Below are 18060 nucleotides of genomic sequence, written 5' to 3' on the forward strand. Positions count from 1 at the left end.
CAGAGGGATACCCCGCATTCCACAAAAGGCCAGCTAAGACTTTGAGATGTCACACAGCAAGAGAGTGGTGGCACCAGGTCCCACGCGGGTCAGAATTCCGAGGCGCTTCCCTCTCCCTCTTAGCACTCCCAACTCCAGCTGGCATATTTTGACCACCGAGTATGTGGCCAAGAGGCATATGACATTTCAGAGGGGGGCACCATCCAATGACTTTGTTTTTTCTGGGAAGGAGAGATTGCAAGTCTGCCCTGTCCCTCTCACATCCCACCCCAGTGCCACCCTGGGGGTGCAGGGCCTTGCCAACTAACCCTTGTGCTTCTCAGGCCGCCTCCAAGCAAGTGATGCTCTACTGGCTGCAGCAGCTGCAGATGAAGCGCTGGGAGTTCCACAGCAGCCCGCCCGCGCCTCCTGCCGTCCCTGATGCCACCCTGGCTGAGAACGGGCCTCCCCTGCGCCTCGAGCTAGGTACCCAGCGGCTCACCTCCTGCCCACACAACCAGGGCTTCCACGCACCCAGCCTTTACCCTCCTGTTGTCTGAGTGTTGTCTCTGCTGGAGAGGCAGAGAGCCTGGGCTGGGGCTCGGGATTAGTTGGGATGACAGAGCAGTGTCCAGGAGTATGAACTGTGAGGCCAGGCCACCTGGGCTCAGAGTCTAATGTGGGTGACCCTAGGCAGGTGGCTTGACCTTTCTGAGCTTTAGTTTCCTTCCCTTTAAAGCGGAGTTGATGCATCCTATTAGGCTTATTATGAGGACTAAATGAACCCGTTTGTTCTATGCGGTTGGAACACCTTGTCAGAGCGCAACGGATGTCAGCTGTTTTTACGATGACTGTATGGGGCAGTGGGAACAAATCAAACCTGCAGAATTGCCATGAGGAAGGTGAATGAGAAAGTGGAGGCCTTGTTATTTCTTATACATACATGTTTTGTGATGTGAATGGGCACATTACTGGCTTTTCTCCCTGGTGTTTTTATAAAGCGAAATCTTCACCCCTGCCATGTGGCCCATGAATGAAGTTCCTTAATCCTAAATCCTACACTGTCTCAGATGAGGGGTCCTGGAGGTCCTGCGTCTCATCCCCTTGCCAAGCAAGGGCTATGATTGGCAGGTTTGAGAGTCAGGGCAGACCAGCCACAGTTGCCCTGCAGGAGCACGCAGAGTGAGGTCCCAGCACAAAGCTGCTGCGGGTCTACCCTCTGTACCTAGAGGGTTACATGTCCCCACTGAGCTCATCTGCCTCTGACCCTCTCCCCCAGCTCCCCTTCCTCGGGCCTCTCCTGCACTTGAGAGCTGCCTCCTCCCTTTCCTTGTCTTGGGTAGCGAGTCCAGTCAGTCACCAATCACTGTTGGCACACGTGCCCCCTGGCCGTGGCATGTCAGACCCAGCCCCCCTCACAGCTGATGCCTTCTGTCAGGTCACAACTCTTAACTGGAGGGCCACTGCAGTCCCCCACACTGTCCCCAACACTGGGCCGCCACCTCAGGCCATCCTTCTCCCCAAGCCAGAGCGAGCTTTCTAAAAGGAAAGGCTGCGCCCCCCGCCCGTGGCCTCCCAGCTTGTCCAGTCCCAACTGCTCAGCCGTCGTCAGGGCTCCTCCTTCCTCACCTCACCTCTGGGGCTTTGCCAGCGTCCGTCTTGTCCTTCAGCTGTAACATCAGAGGCGTCTGCTCTCTTCTGTGCCAGGCACAGTCCTGCTTATTTTCTGTGGCAAGCTACAGTTTCACTTCCTCATAGAAGCCCTCCAGGACTTGACCAGCTGGACTCTGTGTGAGCCCTCAACCCTGTTTTCAGATGCTTCCTACAGGTGCTTTGGGTCACATTGTCTTCCGGTTGGCAACCTTGGCATCCTTGTCGCCTTTGACCTCTAGCCCTCAATGGCATCCTTGTCGCCCTCAAGGGTGGGGCCTGTGTCCCCAGTACCTGGCGCTCTGCTTGGCACAGCAGGTATTTGTTGAGTGAGTGTGTGAGTGAAAGCTTTGAATTTTACAATTAAGTGAAGAAGGGACTACGGATCCCTTAGTATAAGGCCAGGCACGTCATTGTGCTCAGGACGAAGTGACTGTCCTAATAATATTGCTCTATGTGTGTGTGCTTGTGTGCACTATTGTTATTATAAGAACTGCCTAACTGCTCCTTTTTCTTGTTAACGATTAGCCCCTTGAACTTTCTGGGCAGTTTATGTTTGTCAGGGCAGACTGTGGGGAGCAGTTGGTTTGTCTTTATTCTGGACTCACACCCTCACCACTGAGCTGCCAGAGAGCCAGGCACCCTAGCTGTGCAGAACACTGCAGTGTGAGTTGGCACGGTTGCCAGAGATCCACCTGAGACGAGAAGCAACAAGAAACCCTCTGATAATAGAATTCCCATGTGTCCATGTTAACAAAAGAATGGCTTTGGAATCCCACAGATCCTATCTGCTGAGCCCTTTGGGAGTTCTTTAATCCAGTGGTTTTGGTTGCATACAGGACCAGGGCTCTCCTTGGTCGTCCCAGTGCCAGTCAGAAAGGTTGGGGAGGGGGAGCCAGGATGCAGGTCTCCCCAGGATGACGCTGGTGGGAGACGCAGAAGCGGGGATGTTGGCGGCTCCCCTGAAGCCTTTCTGCCCCTTGGAAAGCCTTCACCTTCCTAAGCCAGGAGCCCTGCAAAACTTTCCTCCAGGCCAGCCAGAGGGCATTTTGGGGTCTTGGGCAAGCTGGCAGACCCTAGATTTGCTCTTTGGAGTAAACTCCACCTCTCTAGTCTCCACCCTTCCTGAGAGGAAGCAGGAGCCCATTCTAGGGCTGCAAAACCCTCCTGACTCACATCTGACTTTGAATCACAGACACTTCATCTTGTAAAAAGTGTCTTATTAGTGCCCTTGAGTGATCTGCCAGACATGCTCTCTACAGCTCAGAAGCCTTTGCACCTTTATTTATACTTATTTATACTAAATATCGGTCTCCACAAGCGCCCATAAAGATCAAGGGAGAGCCAACACACTTATATCAATAACCAGAGTTACTGTTGTTGTCAAAGCAGGACACACTTTTATAAATGTGCATCGTCGTGAAATATGCCTCCTGTTTACTGCCACTGCCCGAGGACTGTGCATGATCAAGTTATCTTGCAACAGTCTTATGAGGGAATTAGTGTGACTCCCTCCCACGTTACACAACGGAAGCTAAGGCGCGAAGAGGCCAGGGGATGTGTCCAAGGTCACAGGGCAAGAAAATTTGAACCCTGGTCTGCAGACTCATACCCTTAGCCCTCCACCTGAGGGCCAGTGTCCCTCTGGGGAAGCAGTGGCCTACTGGCCCAGCCCCTCTGTTGGGCAGTGACTTCTGCCTGCTGGTGATGGCGCAGGCCCTAGAGCTCAGGCAGAAGGAGAATTACAAGTCATTGCTGCTGACGATTCTTGGTGTGGTCACCTCACTGAGGACATTTCTCCAGGCTGGAGAGGAGCCCCACGCCAGAGCCTTGGGTCATCAATTCCTGCTCCTACAGGAAGTGCTGACCCTCTTTGCCATCACCATCATGAACCCCAATCCCTCGGGCTCCCTGTGCACTGGAACCATCTGCTTGTCAGACACTGCTTTTATTAGCCATATGGTTTTAGTGGAAAAGCAGGAACTGCTTTTCAATCTATGACTCTGCTAACAACTGTGTGACCTCGGCCAGCACTCACATCCCCTCTGAGCTGCTGTTTCCTTTTTGGCGACATTTGCCCAAGACTTAGCTCTAGGGCCACAGGTGAAAGTTGAAGAAAACATATTGGCAGTTAGGGAAGTACTTACAAGACATTAAAATCTTAGGCAAATTGTGAGTTTTGTGTTTGTTCTGAATGAGGGAGATCAAAGTATTGATTAATGAGTAAACCTTAACTATTTTCAATGGCTCAAAATCTGAAGTAAAGCTGCTTTGACACATGCCAGTCCACAATATGAGACTTCACAGTTTTCTAAACATTTTCATACCCAGGATGGAGATTATTGCTCTTGTCTTAAAAACTTGAAACCCGAGGCCTGAGGAGATAAAGTGATTCCAGCCAGGTCAGGTACCCTCCCGCAGACACTGCAAACTCACTGGGGTCTCCCAGCTCCCCACAGCAGCCCCTCCTGGCCAGGCAGGCCTGAAAGTACTTGGGATTCCTGCTGAGCTCCCCAAGGTCTCTGGGCTTCCAACCACCTGTGATTCCTGATTCACTCTTAGTCACCCCCTTCCATCTGACCTTCCAGCCCCATTTCCTCTGGTTCCCTCCCCACAGCATGAGCTCTGGGTCCCAAACACCCACTGCTGCCTGCCCCTGCGCAGAAGGCCCGTCACACTACAGATCTGCGTGTCTCTGCTCTCCAGGCCCAGCTTCAGCACCTTGTTCCAGGAAGCCTCCAGTTGGACGGAACCTGCCTCGGCACACTGGCAGCCCCCTGCCTTCCACCTGCCACCCCTTGGTCTTCCCTCTCTCTTTAAGAGGGAGCTTCCTGTGCCTTGGATTATCTCACTTCTCCAGCCCCACCTGGAAACCTCGGGTAGACACCCAGATGTGTTTGGTGAGAGAGTGAATTGGAGGAACTGGAGCAATGATTTGGTACTGCCAAGTACTAGTGAGCTTGCCAGAAATGAAAGAGCATATTAGAAATTAACAAATTTTTTGTGTGTGTGTGGATTAAACTCCTCCTCTCCCCACCATTTTATTGCGTTTTTTGCACCCACAGCGTTTTGCATGTTGGTGCAGTGGTGAGTTCCCTCAGTGCCTACTTCTCCCCACCGTCGCCCTCTTAGCAGATCCCAGAGGCCTCTGATCTACTGCCCTTACAGTCCTTGCTGCCGAAACAGGAAGCTCATCCTGTCCCCTCCCCTCCCGTCCCCAAAACTGACTGCTGAATAGTTGGTCTCCTCTGTCTTAGACCTCAAATACCATTTCCTTAACCTTGAAACGTTCCTTAACAATAAAGGTTAAGATTATCAGGATTATTAAGACGAATCCCTGGAGACAGGAAAGTAGGGAGAAGAGTTCCCGTGTTCCCCTCGCTCGCATTCAGCCACTGTGACTATCCTGTCATAACCTCTCCCCACCTTTGACTTAAATATATTGATAGTTCAGATTACATAATAATATACAACATATGACTGTGCCATTTGCTACTTAGTGCCCTGACCTTAAAATTTCTCTGTATTATAAAATCTCTTTATAAACCTCTACTTTTGTTGAATAAACATTTCTATTTATACCAATATTCTCATTTTACTGAAGAAAATCTAGGGGAAACAGTAAAGTGTAATGGGAGTAGCCTGCTCACTTCTAACCCCATCAGCCAGCTCAGATCATTGTTGGGGCTGCAGGGTATATTTCTGTGAGACTTTCTATGATGGAGCTCACATGATAGCCCCAATTTTTATGACTTTCTCACTAATATTATATCTGTCCCATGATCCCCATAGCCTTTAGCATTTCCCATTAGCCTTGCTTCAAATGATTGCCTAATATTCCACTGTCTGGATACTGCATGATGTAACTTTCCCCTGAACTTTTTTATTTCTGTTTAGAGGCTAAACAGTGCTGGCATCCACCTCTTGGTTCATTAAGCTTAGCTTGCATTTCAGACAACTTCTGAAGGATGGATTCACTGATGTAGAAATAATCTGTACTTCTGCATATTTTTTTTAAAGATTTATTTATTTATTCATACAGAACTGGGGTATAGGCCAGAGGCTCAGGGGCGGTGAGAGGCTTCACCAGAGACAGAGTGGGGAGCACTTCTGCATATTTTTGAGGGCTTTCCGGGAAGGCTGGCCCAGCACAGTGGATCAGCCCCTGGCTCAGACTCTCTGGTGAAAGCCTGCCTCTTGCTGTTTGCCCACAGGAGGGTGTGCTCTGCGGGGTGGGGAGCCTACCCCCACCTCGCCTTGTCTTCCCAATCAGAGTGACTTCCCTTTCCTTTTTCCCCAGAGCAAGACCAGGCTGAGCAGGAGGAGTTCCTGTATCCTGTGAAGACGCCTACTGGGCTTGTGGGCCAGGCCGCTGCCCTCCAGCCAGTCCCTGCCCTGCCTTTGGCCCTTCCGAATATTTCCCTCAAGCACCTCGGAACTGAAATACAGTAAGTGCCAGTGGGGAGAGGGATGGCCAAGCCTAAGCAGCAAAAAACTGCCCTCTTGGGAGCAGCCAGTGTCTGAGGTGATTCCCCTGCAGGAAGGGGGGAGGGGAGGTGAAAGGTTTATTTTCAAGTCACCTTGAAAATCTTTGAAGTTGTTGCTTTAAAATATGTCATTTGTTGTTCTGGTTTTAAAAATAGTCTATGATTCCTAGTAGGCAGTAAGAAACATCTAGAAAGGTAAACATTTTTGAGTCCCTCATATAATGCTGTCACCCAGACAAACCTTCTTAGCATTTGATAGTTCTTGTCCCTCCACATTTTCTAGACTCATCTGAATGGGATTTGGCTTCACTGAGGTCTAGTATGTGTGTCAGCTGTATCAAATGTTCATCTTTTACATGTATAATTTAGTGTTATGTCCATCTCAGCTACTGTTTTCATTTAATAATGTGTTGTGTAGACGGTCTCCCACTGGCAGGCTTTGTTCCAAGAAGTCTATAAGCAGATAGCAGTGAGTCTGGGCTTTGGAGCCAGCCTGCCTGGACTTGTATCCTGGCCTCTGCCTGTCACTGGCTGTGCTGGCCTTGGCAAGTTATTTAACCTCTCTGTGCTTTTCTTAAACTGATAGGAAATGTAAATACAGCAGTGCTTGCCTTACAAGTTTAGGGGGGTGGGGGGAGTGCTTGACAACTTAAGCACTTGATAAGTAGTGTGCTCTGTGGCTATAGTTGCTCTGGATAATTTGGAGAATTCAGACTAAACCCACTGCTCATTTCCTGTGCAGGCTTCAAATTGAGACCCCTTAGAAACAAAATAGATCGCTCACTGGAATTGAATTAGAGTCCATGGATCTGTGATTCAAGCATATCGTTTCTCTATGTGACTTCGGGGTCTGAATTTATGTGGAAAACTAGGAGCTTGACGATTCCCAGGAAACAAGTGAGCTTTAGAGAAAAGACAGGTGTCCTTCAGGACTGCTGGGTGGAGCTAGAACCACTCCACAGCACTCAGATAGAGGGCTAGTGCCCAGGAGGCATCTGAGCTACAGAGAAAGAGACTTGTGTGGTTGGAGGGGTGGGGGTGTGTGCCCTGGTGGCTGGTCCGTGGCATAGCTGAGTCTCCCAGGGTGAGCCGACCGTGAGGCGGCCCTGCAGGGGATCTTCCCTCTAGAGGAGTCAGGGAAACTAGGTGCTTTGGGAGTCTGCTGTGAGGGCAAGGGGACCTAAGAAGTGCAGCCATTGACCAGTGTGTTCCCTGCGAGGGTGAAGCCAGGTTTATGCCCAATGGCCACTGGCAGCAGAAGTGGAGCAGAACACGCAGACACCAAGAAAGGAAGGAAGTTTCAGATAACCAGTCTGTCACTTCCTTCTGACACTTGTAATAACCCACAGAAATTCGAGGCACCAGTACAAGAAAAGTGCGCAGGGCTGTGGGAGGCACGGCCAGATCAAGGTCACCTTTGTCCCCTTGCCCCGGCTGCTCTTAGAGTTTGCTGTTGGGGCTGCCCAAGTCCAGGTCCCATGCAGGGGAGGAAGGAGGGCGCTTCTCGAGCACATGCTCAGGGCTGTATGCTGTCACTGAGCTCGTCTGGGCACATCTGTGAGGTGGTAGGTAAACAACAAACCAGGTCTTTTGCACACCTACAGAACGCCAAGCCCTGAATCAGGAGAACTGTCTAGACATAAAGCAGTTTTGTTTGAAATGGCCACCAGGGGAGTCTGTTGCAAAATGTAGGGGTCCCAGCTCCGGTATCCAAACAGTTAAGTTCTTAGACCACGGAGTCAGGTGTATAGCTCAGCCTCCCCACCTCTGACCCCCTCTCCGGCTTGGGTCACCCTCTTCTCAATCTCAGTCCTCTCAGTGCAGTGGGTGATGATATCAATAGCGCTTACTTCCTTGGGCAGTTGTGGGATTAAATGAGCCAAATGGATGTGGTGTTTGACTTAGTCCTGCCCCTGGCTTGGATCTGTTCACCATCCACGTTGCACACGAAGAAACCTCTACACCTAGAGAAGAAAGCTCTAGGCCCAGAGAGAATAAATGTCTTGCCCAAAGTTACCTATCTAGCTTGGCCAGGCCTTTCAGACCTGGAGCTAAACTTGTACAGAAAACTGTCTTTGAACTGCTCCAAGCAGTTGTGAACTGGAGATGCCTGTCCTAAGGGCAGGAGTTTAGCTCAGTTGTAGCACCCATGTCAGTGTTTCTGTGTTAGTCAGGGCCATCCACAGGGGACATGTGTACTAGGCTGGAGGGCCCCTCAATGCTCTGAAGTGGGGTTCTGTGCCCTCCCACACCCCAGACATGAATGCTTATGAGCCCTGGACTGACTGGAGAGGCTAGAGCTGCCGAGAAGGGGAAGTGCGCGCAGCACTGATGGTCACCCCACCCAGCCATTGTCCCTTGCTGTAGGGGTGTGTCCTGGCATCTCCCCACTTCTTGTGGTTTGTGAGATCCATGTAATGGGGCTCAGCATAAGGCCCAGTGACACTCAGTAAATAGTGCCCTGCATGGCCATCATTATTTCTTTAATCTTGACCTTTATTTTCAGATGGGGAAAGTAGGGACTAGGAAAGGGAAGTGACTCACCCAAGGAGTCAGGCCTTTTGTTTTTTTTTTTTAAAGATTTATTTATTTATGCTTGCAGAACTGGGGTACAGGCCAGAGGTGTGGTGGGTGAGAGGATTCACCAGAGACAGAGTGGGGAGCACAACAGGCAGATCCACTGAAATACACTTCTGAGGGGAGCAGTGGGCGTGTCAGGAGAGGTCTGCCACGCCATGTGAGTCACCTCCCTGGCCGGGGATCAAACTAGTGCTGCAGTGGCTGTGATAGCTTTATAGTGCTGAACTTTAACCCATCATGCCACCAGGGAGGGCCCATCAGGGCCCTTTGTAATAGGATCTGAGAAATGCCAGAGCAAGAGCAGTGGCTAGCCAGATTTCAAGGTCCCGTGTTGGGAGTGAGTGCTGAGTTCTAATTTCTTCTCTGCTCTTAATTTAACTGATTGTTTTCCCTCTGCCAGCCACCTATACTGTCTATTAAAGTGTAATCTTACTCTCTTCCTATTTGGGACCCAAATATACACGCACATGCAACCTAGGACTAGAAAACTTCACTGGTGAATTCTGCCAGACATTAGAATTAATCCAAATTCTTCAAAAACTTCCACCTTATACCTAAAACAAAACAAAACAAAACAAAACAAAAAGAAAAGTAGGAAATACTTCCATTTTATTTTATAAGGTCAGTATTGTCCTGATACCCAAACCAGTGATGTCCCAAGTAAAAAATGTTTTTGACACCGAGAGATTTTGCTTAGAATTTGCTTGTGTTAATTTCTTCTAACAAGCAAATGTCTGACTTCTTCACAGAGGGTGTGGACCTTCAAGAATCCCAAATTTATGTCAGAATTTCATTTTCAACTCTGCAGTTTGCATGGGTCCAAAACCTTGTTTCTTTCCTCCCTTGCAACCTTGGTATCAACATTTGGCTATCAGTATTTGATCCCTGATCACAAGAGAAAAAGTTTAACTATGTGTAGTGATAGATATTAGCTAGACTTATGTGGAGTTCATCTCAGGAAGTACATATCGAGATACAGAGAGAGATTGTATCAATATTTTGTACACCTGAAAATATGTAATGTTAAATGTTGATTATATTCAATTTAAAAAAAAAAAAAAACAGCAGTTAGCCCAGGACAAACTCAAGTCCTAGTCTTTCATGACAACATGTTACAAGCAAATACTTCAAAATTCAGTGTCATGAGCCTTTCTTGTCTCTCCTCGGGTCCAGCTGGTCTCGGCTCCAAGCTGTCGGTGAGACCTAAGTCTCCTTGGATTTCTGTTTTCCCATGAGCCAGCACTACCCAAAGCATGTTCTTCCAGAGGGCAAGTCCTGCACACCAGCACATGGCAGGCTTGTGTTTCTACAACGTCTGTTAATACACCCTTGGCCAAGGTGAGTCCACAGCCAGGCCCAAAGTCAAGAAGAAGGAGGCAGGTACTTCCTTCCCATAGAGTGAGGGTAAGAAGTGAACTTTGCTGAAAAGTGACCTAATCTGCTTGTTCACCTTCCTCTTCACTTCCCACTGGAGTTTCACCTCTCTTTTCATATTTAATCCTCCAGGGAGTTCCATTCCTTTCCTGGAAATTCAACTAGAATTTTACAAAGATGTTGTATGTTTATCTGGCATGAAGGTGGTGGTAGAATAAGGTTTTGCAGAGTAATTTATCCACTGTGTTGCTAGACCTGCACTTCACACTAAAGGATGATGTAGCAAAGCCAAGACTCCATCTCAAGACTCCAGACATTCCCACCCTCTTCTATTTTTTTTTTTTTAAAGATTTACTTATCTATGCATACAGAACTGAGGTACAGGCCAGAGGTGTGTGGGGTGGTGAGAGGATTCACCAGAGACTGAACAGGAAACAGAACAGGCAGATTGAAATACACTACTAAGGGGAACAGCAGGTGAAACAAGAAAGGTCTGCCGCGCCATGTGGGTCACCTCCCTGGCCAGGGATTGAACTTGAGCTGAAGCGACTGTGGCTGTGACTATGGCTAGCTTTGCAGTGCTGTGCTTTAACCTGTGGCACCACCAGGGAGGACCTTCCCACTCTCTGCTTTTTTGACAATATAAATGCTGTGTTTTAAACAAGTGGTCTTCTAGTGCAGTGTTTTCCAAATTATTGGCTGTGACCAGTTAGAAATATTTTATTTACATAGGTGAGTACATATAAGTACACATGTCTGTGTATAAAACACACAAATATGTAAGAAAAATAATTCACAAAATATTAACGCTTTATAAATGGGTACACACTGCCATTTCCCAGCCTGTCCTCCAATTGCTGATCAGGATACTAAACCGATCTTGCTGTCTCCTAATGGGTCAGTCTGCAATTGGCGAAACACTAACCTAGTAAGTGCCTTTAGTCATTTCTCTTCCTAACTAACTGTGGAGCATGTCTACTTTTATCTCTTTCTAAAGGAAAAATAAACTCAACTGCACTGTTTTTTCGTCCCACTCATTATGGATTTCTCGGTGTCCCATATTCCTACGTGGCCTCTGGTGCTACCTCCTTTTTTTTTTTAAGATTAATTTATTTATGCATACAGAACTGGAGTACAAGCCAGAGGTGCAGGGGTGGTAAGAGGATCCACCAGAGACAGAGTGGGGAGCAAAACAAACAGATCAATTAAGTACACTGCTGAGGGGAGCAGCGGGCAAGTCAGGAGAGGTCTGCCACGCCATGTGGGCCACCTCCGGGGCCAGGGATCGACCTTGCACTGAAGCGGCTTTGGCTAGCTTGCAGTGCTGTGTCCTAACCCGTTGCACCACCAAGGAGGGCCTCACCTCATTGTCACCTGCAAACCCAGAGTGTATTTAGCCGGCATTCTGGCAGCACAGCTCAGACCAGGCGCAGCAGGTGAGTGGGTAGATTAGCACCAGCTCAGAAAGAAATAACACCGCTGTTCAGCCTACACAAGACCTAGGTCAGAGAATACACCTGTTGTGAAGTAAAGGAAGGTCCATGGAGGTGGAACGTGGGCTTCACCTTGAAGCTGGTGAGATTGGCTTCAGAGAGAACAAATGTAAGAGGGGAAGAAAGTCAGGGGAGAGGAAGGCTAGGAGATGTTTGGGACACTTCTTAGAATGAGGGCGCCCCTGATGATTTTTGAGCTAGGTCATCGCAAAACCGGATGAAGGTTTCAGGAAAGTTAATTTGGCAAATCCATTTAACATACCCTCAACACGTGTAGTAAGTGACCTCTGTGTTTCAGGTACTGGTCTACACATGCAAAGTATATGAATAACAAAGCAAACAAACACACTTGCCCTCGTGGGGTTCCACTCTAGCAACAACAGGAGTAGGGCTTCTTGTTTCCAAGCAGTGTTCTGTGCAGAAGGTCATAAGTGTGGTGAAGAGATGGGTCAGGGTAGGGAGAGACTTGGGTGGATGCATCCTGCCAGTGCCTCGGAGCCTGTGTGACAGGTGGGATGTGGCCTGAGCTGCAGTGGCGGTGAGATGCAGAGCTGTCAGCCTCACGCTCCTCTGTTCCCTTTCAGAAACACAATGTACAATTTCCGGGGCAGCAGGCATGCCCAAGGAGCAGGCCACAGACCTCCAGAGGAAGATGCTTCCCCAATTGGGGAGCCTCAGAAGGAGCAGCCCTCGCCCCCAGACCCCAGTGCCCCAGGTGAGCCTCTGCCCAGGTCTGAGAGCCCTCTGGAGACCAAATAAAACCCCTCTCCAACCCCAAGACCAGCATTTGCATGTGTGTCAAAAGATGAAACTCTGTGCCACTCCTCCTGGGTTGGTGTGAGTCTAATAACAATGATTCCTTTTTTCTGGTCTATAATAGGCATAACAAAAGTTACCACTGTAATCAATGTTAGGTGTCCAGTCAGTGGCATTAAGAACATGCACACTGATGTTCAACCATCCCCACCGTCTCTCCAGAATTTTCCTTCATCATTCCAAACTGAAACTGGAAACGCTTAACTATGGTTCTTGGAGTACTAAGGAAAATCTCTTGCCTTTTCTTCCTGGAGAGGGTATAAAATTGCCTTTCTGGAGTGACTGAAATCAGATTTCCCCAGTGAGCAGAACAAGTGACTAGATGGCCACCAAGCCATGACGTAGCAGCTTATTATCTCTGCCACAAAACATGAGTGATTCACACCATCCGGGGCTTGGCTTCTTAGGTGCTCTGAGTACATATTTTCAATTTGTTGTCTGCCTGGTGCAACCCGATTTCTTTTACATCTGGAACAAGACCATTCTGTTGTGGTAATCAACAAGGCCAAGGAGTGTCTGGTTGTTGTCAAGAATTACCAGAGTGATTCTTTATCTGGTAAGACTGGCCAATCTGATGACCAGAAGGAAGAGGCGAAGTCATTCAGCAATTCCTCCAAGTCCTAGCTTTACCCTCTCCCCCAGATTGCATTCATATTCTAAGTTTTAATAACTGCATCCCATAAGGATGGCTTGCTAAAGGAGAAAGCAAATAAGCAATTGGGGTCAGGAGACTGAAATGAGAGCAAGATTAAGATGATGGAGAGCAGTAAAGGTGGGCAGCAAGTGTGGCACTGAGCTTCCGAACAGCCAAGGCAAAGAGGGAAATGCTGCTGGTTGGGCTATGTCCGTGCCCATAAGGCCAGTACATTTTGGGTTTTGTTTTTTGTTTTTTCAGAAGAAACAAAGCTTTTCTAGCACTAAGAACTCCCACTGGGGCCAGTCATGGGTATCATGTGTATTATGGGCCATGCACAGGAGATCAGGGTCTTTTATCACATAATCAGGCCATTGAAATGTCCTCTGCTGGTTGATGGCTGAGCACTACAGCACATGCCTTGGGCAGGGCAGATAAGGCCATCAGGATGATTGACTCAGTGATGTTAGACTTAAGAATATAATTTAGTACTAGTTGTAAATGTTTTCTGTAAAGAGCCAGATAGTGGGCCTCCCTGGCGGTGCAGTGGGTTAAAGCACAGCATTATGAAACTATCAACAGCAACTGCAACACGAGTTTGATCCCCAGCTCCCCAGGAAGCTGACCCACATGGCGCGGCAGACAGACCTCTCTAGTCTTGCCCGCTGCTCCCCTCAGCAGTGTACTTCAGTAGATCTGCCGGTTCTGCTCCCCACTCTGTCTCTGGTGCATCTTCTTACCCCCTGCACATCTGGCCTGAACCCCAGTTCTTGTACACATAAATATTTTTTTTAAAAGAGCCAAAGAGTGAATATGGGTGCTGTTGTGGACCCTCTGGTCTCTCTCACCAGTACTCAGCTCTGCCCTCATGTGTGAAAGCAGCACAGGTAGTACACACGTATGCAGGTGAGTCTGAGTTCCAGTCAAGCTTTATTTGCAAAAGCAGGAGCAAGCTGGCTTTGGCTTGTGGCCTGTCATAGTTGCTGACCGTAACCCTAGAGGACATGAAAGGACTGTGAACCTTGGGGCAATCAAGTGCGGGAAATATGTCCCAACGGAGGCTGTAATAAGAATCAAAGAGGAGTTTGTTACCCTTTGGGGACTCCTGTGAATGGACAAATCTGTGTGCTTTGCAAAGCACCCAGAGGGCAGAGGTGGAATCCTGAAACCACAAGCAAACTCCAGGGGATTGGTATGAAAGGCCTGTGCAAGTGTAGTTTGGAGAATGGGCGGAATGACCTGGCCAGCACAATCTAGATATTAATACAAACACATACACATACATGTGTGTATGTATGTGTATGTGGGTGTGTGTATGTATACACACACACACACACACACCAGTGGTTCTCAAAGTATTATCCCTGGACAAAGTGCATCAGCCCCAGGCAGGGACCTCGTAGAAATGCAGATTCTCAACACATTGCATGATTCTAGACACACTGCATGAAAAGCTCTGGAGCAGTATTGAAGCCGGGCCAATCTTCTGTAGCAAGCTCAAGTTCGAGAGCGCCTCCTGTCCTCCTCCATAACTTATGTGTTTCTCCTCTTGGGCAGGAAAAGAACCAGCAGAGTCTCCAAAGCCTACACCCAAGTCCTTTCTGACTGCCAATTTAATTCAGAAAGCCAAGCGTCAGAACAACACCTTCCCGTTCTTCTCCGATGGACTCTCGAGGAATCGAACTGCCCAGGAGAAAGCGCTAGAGCAGCAGGTTCTGATGCTCACCCAGGAGTTGCAGTCTCAGAAGGTGAGCTCTGACCCTAGAGAAGCCCCAGACTCCAGTGGACATCTCTGGGCCTAGAACCTTTGGGTGAGCTAGTCATGAGGCACTAGCCTGGCTGGGCTGGGCCAGTCTGTCAGCCTTAATGGCCAAACTGCAGGTGCTTAGAACTGGCACACTTGATTGCTCAGGGGCAAGCTGTCACTCAGACTAGGTGACTGAGGCCACCAAGGGCAGGGTCCCTGGAGACCACTTGAATAATAATAACAACAGTAATAATGGTGACGGTAATAACAGGCTTTCAGATCCCTCCTGGAGGGTCGTGCTGCATCTGATGTCATATGTGGTTCTAGAGTTCCCAGACACGCTCCTGGGGAGAAGAGGGTACTGTATTTTGGAATATCATCCCCCTGTACATTTCTTCTTTCCTTTGTGTTCTGTTTTTGGAGAAGATAGTCCAGAAAAACACTCTCCCTACCTAGTTTTGCCCCTCTGCCTTTCTGATCCTATATTGGTATAATGGGACCCAGCAGAGGCTTGGATCCTGGCAGGGCAGAAGCCATTTCCTCAGTGGGGTAGCAGGCATGAGAGTTCTCAGAGGAGATTTGCTCATTCTTATGTTTTCAACTCATTTGTTTACTCACCAGGTCTTTTTCAGGCCTCATATGTGAGGGATTCCATATCAGGTTGAAGTCGTAGGAACTCAGTTGAGTTGTGGGGTTCTAGGTGCTGAGTCTTGATCTCAGGGCAGAGACAGACATGAAGCAAATTCACACCCAGATACATTGTCACTACATGCAAAGTCCCCAGGGGGTCGCTGAGCAGCTAGTTCCTCCCCTTCCTCCCATTGTCCCTGTTGCCGTTGTGAGGCTGCACAATGTCTCTGAGGGTGGAGATGGTATTAAGCATCTAACATCTGTCTGATTCCTGGACAAAATAGGCCAAATCCTGCAAAAGAAAAGCCATCTGGAGTGAAAATACCACCTCTCCTTTCCCCACCTCTTCCCCTTCTTTCTAGGAAATCTGGGCAGCCGCTCTTGACTCAGCCTTTCTCTCCAAGGCATTCTAAATGGTGAGGTGAGCTACAGTGGCCCTGGGAGACCTAGATTTCATTGAGGCTTGGCCTGCTGGCTGCAGAATCCTGGACGGCTCACTGTTCTTCTGTAAACGCAGGCAAGCTCTTAGAGGCTAGTAAAGGCTGCCCAGGTCTAGAAAACTTCCCTGCAGTGAGAGTGAAAATACTATGAGGAAGTTGTGTGAACATTAAAGGATATGGGCTTTCTTGAAAATCTGATTTCCAACAAACCTTGATCCTGCCTTGGGACAAAAGGTCGCAAGTCTTATGGTTTAGCTTGGGCTTGCTAGGTGAGTGGATTTGTGTGCTCTCCGACCTGTCTCACCAATGCCCTTCACTCTAGTGGGCGATTCAGAGTACAGGCCTTTAAAGAAGATGCAGACCCAAATTCTGAGCCCTGGCAAGCATCTTAGCCTCTCTCAACCTCTCTTCCCTATAAGTGGAGTTATGATGGTGTTTACTAGAGAGGCATGTATGGATTCCTGTCACCCAGCAGCTGCCTGGCAGCTGCAGGCTTTGGTTATTTCAGCTGTCACTGTCACATCCCCTGACTTCCTGCCTGTCAAGAACAGGAGACCAGCTTGTCCCAGACTTAGACTAAGGCTGGTATAATCTTGGGGAGCCTGGCAATTCTCCCCTCCAAGTCCATTTCCTGAACTTCTTGGGGACTTCTTGAGCCTCCCTGTGTCCTTTCAGTGGAAAGACGCTCTCTTTCGCCTTCCAGCTGCAGGAAGACTTGGGACCAGGGGTCTTATACTGCCTCCGACAACAGGTGGCTATTGCCACTAGCTTTAAGAATCTGTTTCTCAAACTCTGCAATGGAGGACACAGAAATGCAGTGGGGCCAAATCCCTGCCCTGGGGCCCTCACCATCCTGTGAAGAAAGAAAAACAAAAGAGCACTGAGCCTTCTTGGTGGCCCAAGGGGTTAAGTCACAGCACTGTGAAGCATAGCCACTGTGGCACAAGTTCAATCCCCAGCCACGGGCCAGGGAGGTGACCCACATGGCGCAGCAGACAGCTCCCAGCTCACCTGCTACTCCCTCAGCAGTGTATTTCAGGCAGTTTGTCTACTTGCTTCCTTTTCTGTCTCTGGTGAGTCCTCTGTCACACACACACAGACACACACACACACCTGATACCCACTCACACAACTCTGGCTTGCACCCCAGCTCTTGTATGCATAGATATATATTTTGAAAAAAAAAACAAAGAGCACAAATAACTGCTGACATTAGTGTGGCCCCAGCACTGTGCAGGGGCTTTTGTGCATTATCTCTAAGTTTTAAAACATGCATTCTCTCTAAGCCCTTTTCCTTAAGCGGAAACCTAGGCTCTGAGATGTTCTGTGTGTGCAGAGGCCATATTTCTGGTCTGTTTGCCTCTGTAGCTACTACCCTTTTCACCGTTATGTGCTCTGAGGGACTCAGTGACGCACCTGAGTTCACCCAGCTGGCAGAGCTAGCACCTGGGCCCTGGTCTCCTGCAGGTCCAGGACTCTCATCCCATCCAGGCTGCTTCCTCCACGGCCTAGTGTCAGACACAAGCACCATAACCACCTTTCCAGGAAAGGAAATGTACTCCCTGTACCTCCCTGGAGTCAACCCCAGGATGACTCTGATAGCCATAAGCCATTGTCTTTCCCAGGCCCCTGCCGCACTGGCCTCACAAGAGGTTTGGACTCCAGGAGATGGCACCAGATGGCTGCTGGGCCCAATGACTTGGGCTCTCAGAGTTGACAGAACTGTGCCCCACCTGGCAGCTGTCTGCGCTAACAGATGGAAAGCCGTTGTTTGCGCTGATGTCGGCCATCTGTTGGCTGCTGGGAATGATGAACCCCACTCAGGCCCTGCCTGAGCCTCTGGAGCCAACTTAGCTCATTCAGGATTACTTAGAGGCATATTATTTGTTTAGGAAACTTGAGGGGGGCAAAGTGACCCTCTTACTTCCCTCAAGCTAGACTTCAGAGTACCAGGACTGTGGAGTACAGGCCCAGGCCCCAAAGTCACGGGGTGGGGGGACTTGAGAGGGACCCTGGCAGTTAAGGTTGTAGAGTGACACTTGCCACTTGCCACACTTTCTTGTCCTTTCGATGGTTCTTGGTGGAGTAAGATCATTCTCTCCATTTTACATTTAAGAAAGTTGAGCGTCAGGCCCTCCTGAAGCTAGTAGCAGCTGCTTTAGTGTGAGTTCAATCCCCGCCCGGAGGTGACCCACATGGCGCGGCAGACTTCTCCTGACCCGCCCGCTGC

General features: G+C 49.0%; 1 protein-coding gene across 1 annotated transcript in view; it reads left to right on the forward strand.

Moving 5' to 3' along the window:
* Window positions 1–326: 326 nt before the first annotated feature.
* TBC1D2 (TBC1 domain family, member 2) overlaps window positions 327–18060 on the forward strand; it is a 38328-nt gene continuing 20594 nt past the window's right edge. Inside the window, exons 1-4 of the mRNA XM_012721327.1 lie at window positions 327–465; window positions 5930–6077; window positions 12148–12278; window positions 14571–14761. Coding sequence (XP_012576781.1) covers window positions 342–465; window positions 5930–6077; window positions 12148–12278; window positions 14571–14761 — 594 coding nt within the window. The 5' untranslated portion in view covers window positions 327–341. The remainder of the gene's footprint in view (window positions 466–5929; window positions 6078–12147; window positions 12279–14570; window positions 14762–18060) is intronic.

Source organism: Condylura cristata, unplaced genomic scaffold (genome assembly GCF_000260355.1).
Source record: "Condylura cristata isolate star-nosed mole 26May11 unplaced genomic scaffold, ConCri1.0 scaffold00006, whole genome shotgun sequence".
Classification (NCBI taxonomy): domain Eukaryota; kingdom Metazoa; phylum Chordata; class Mammalia; order Eulipotyphla; family Talpidae; genus Condylura; species Condylura cristata.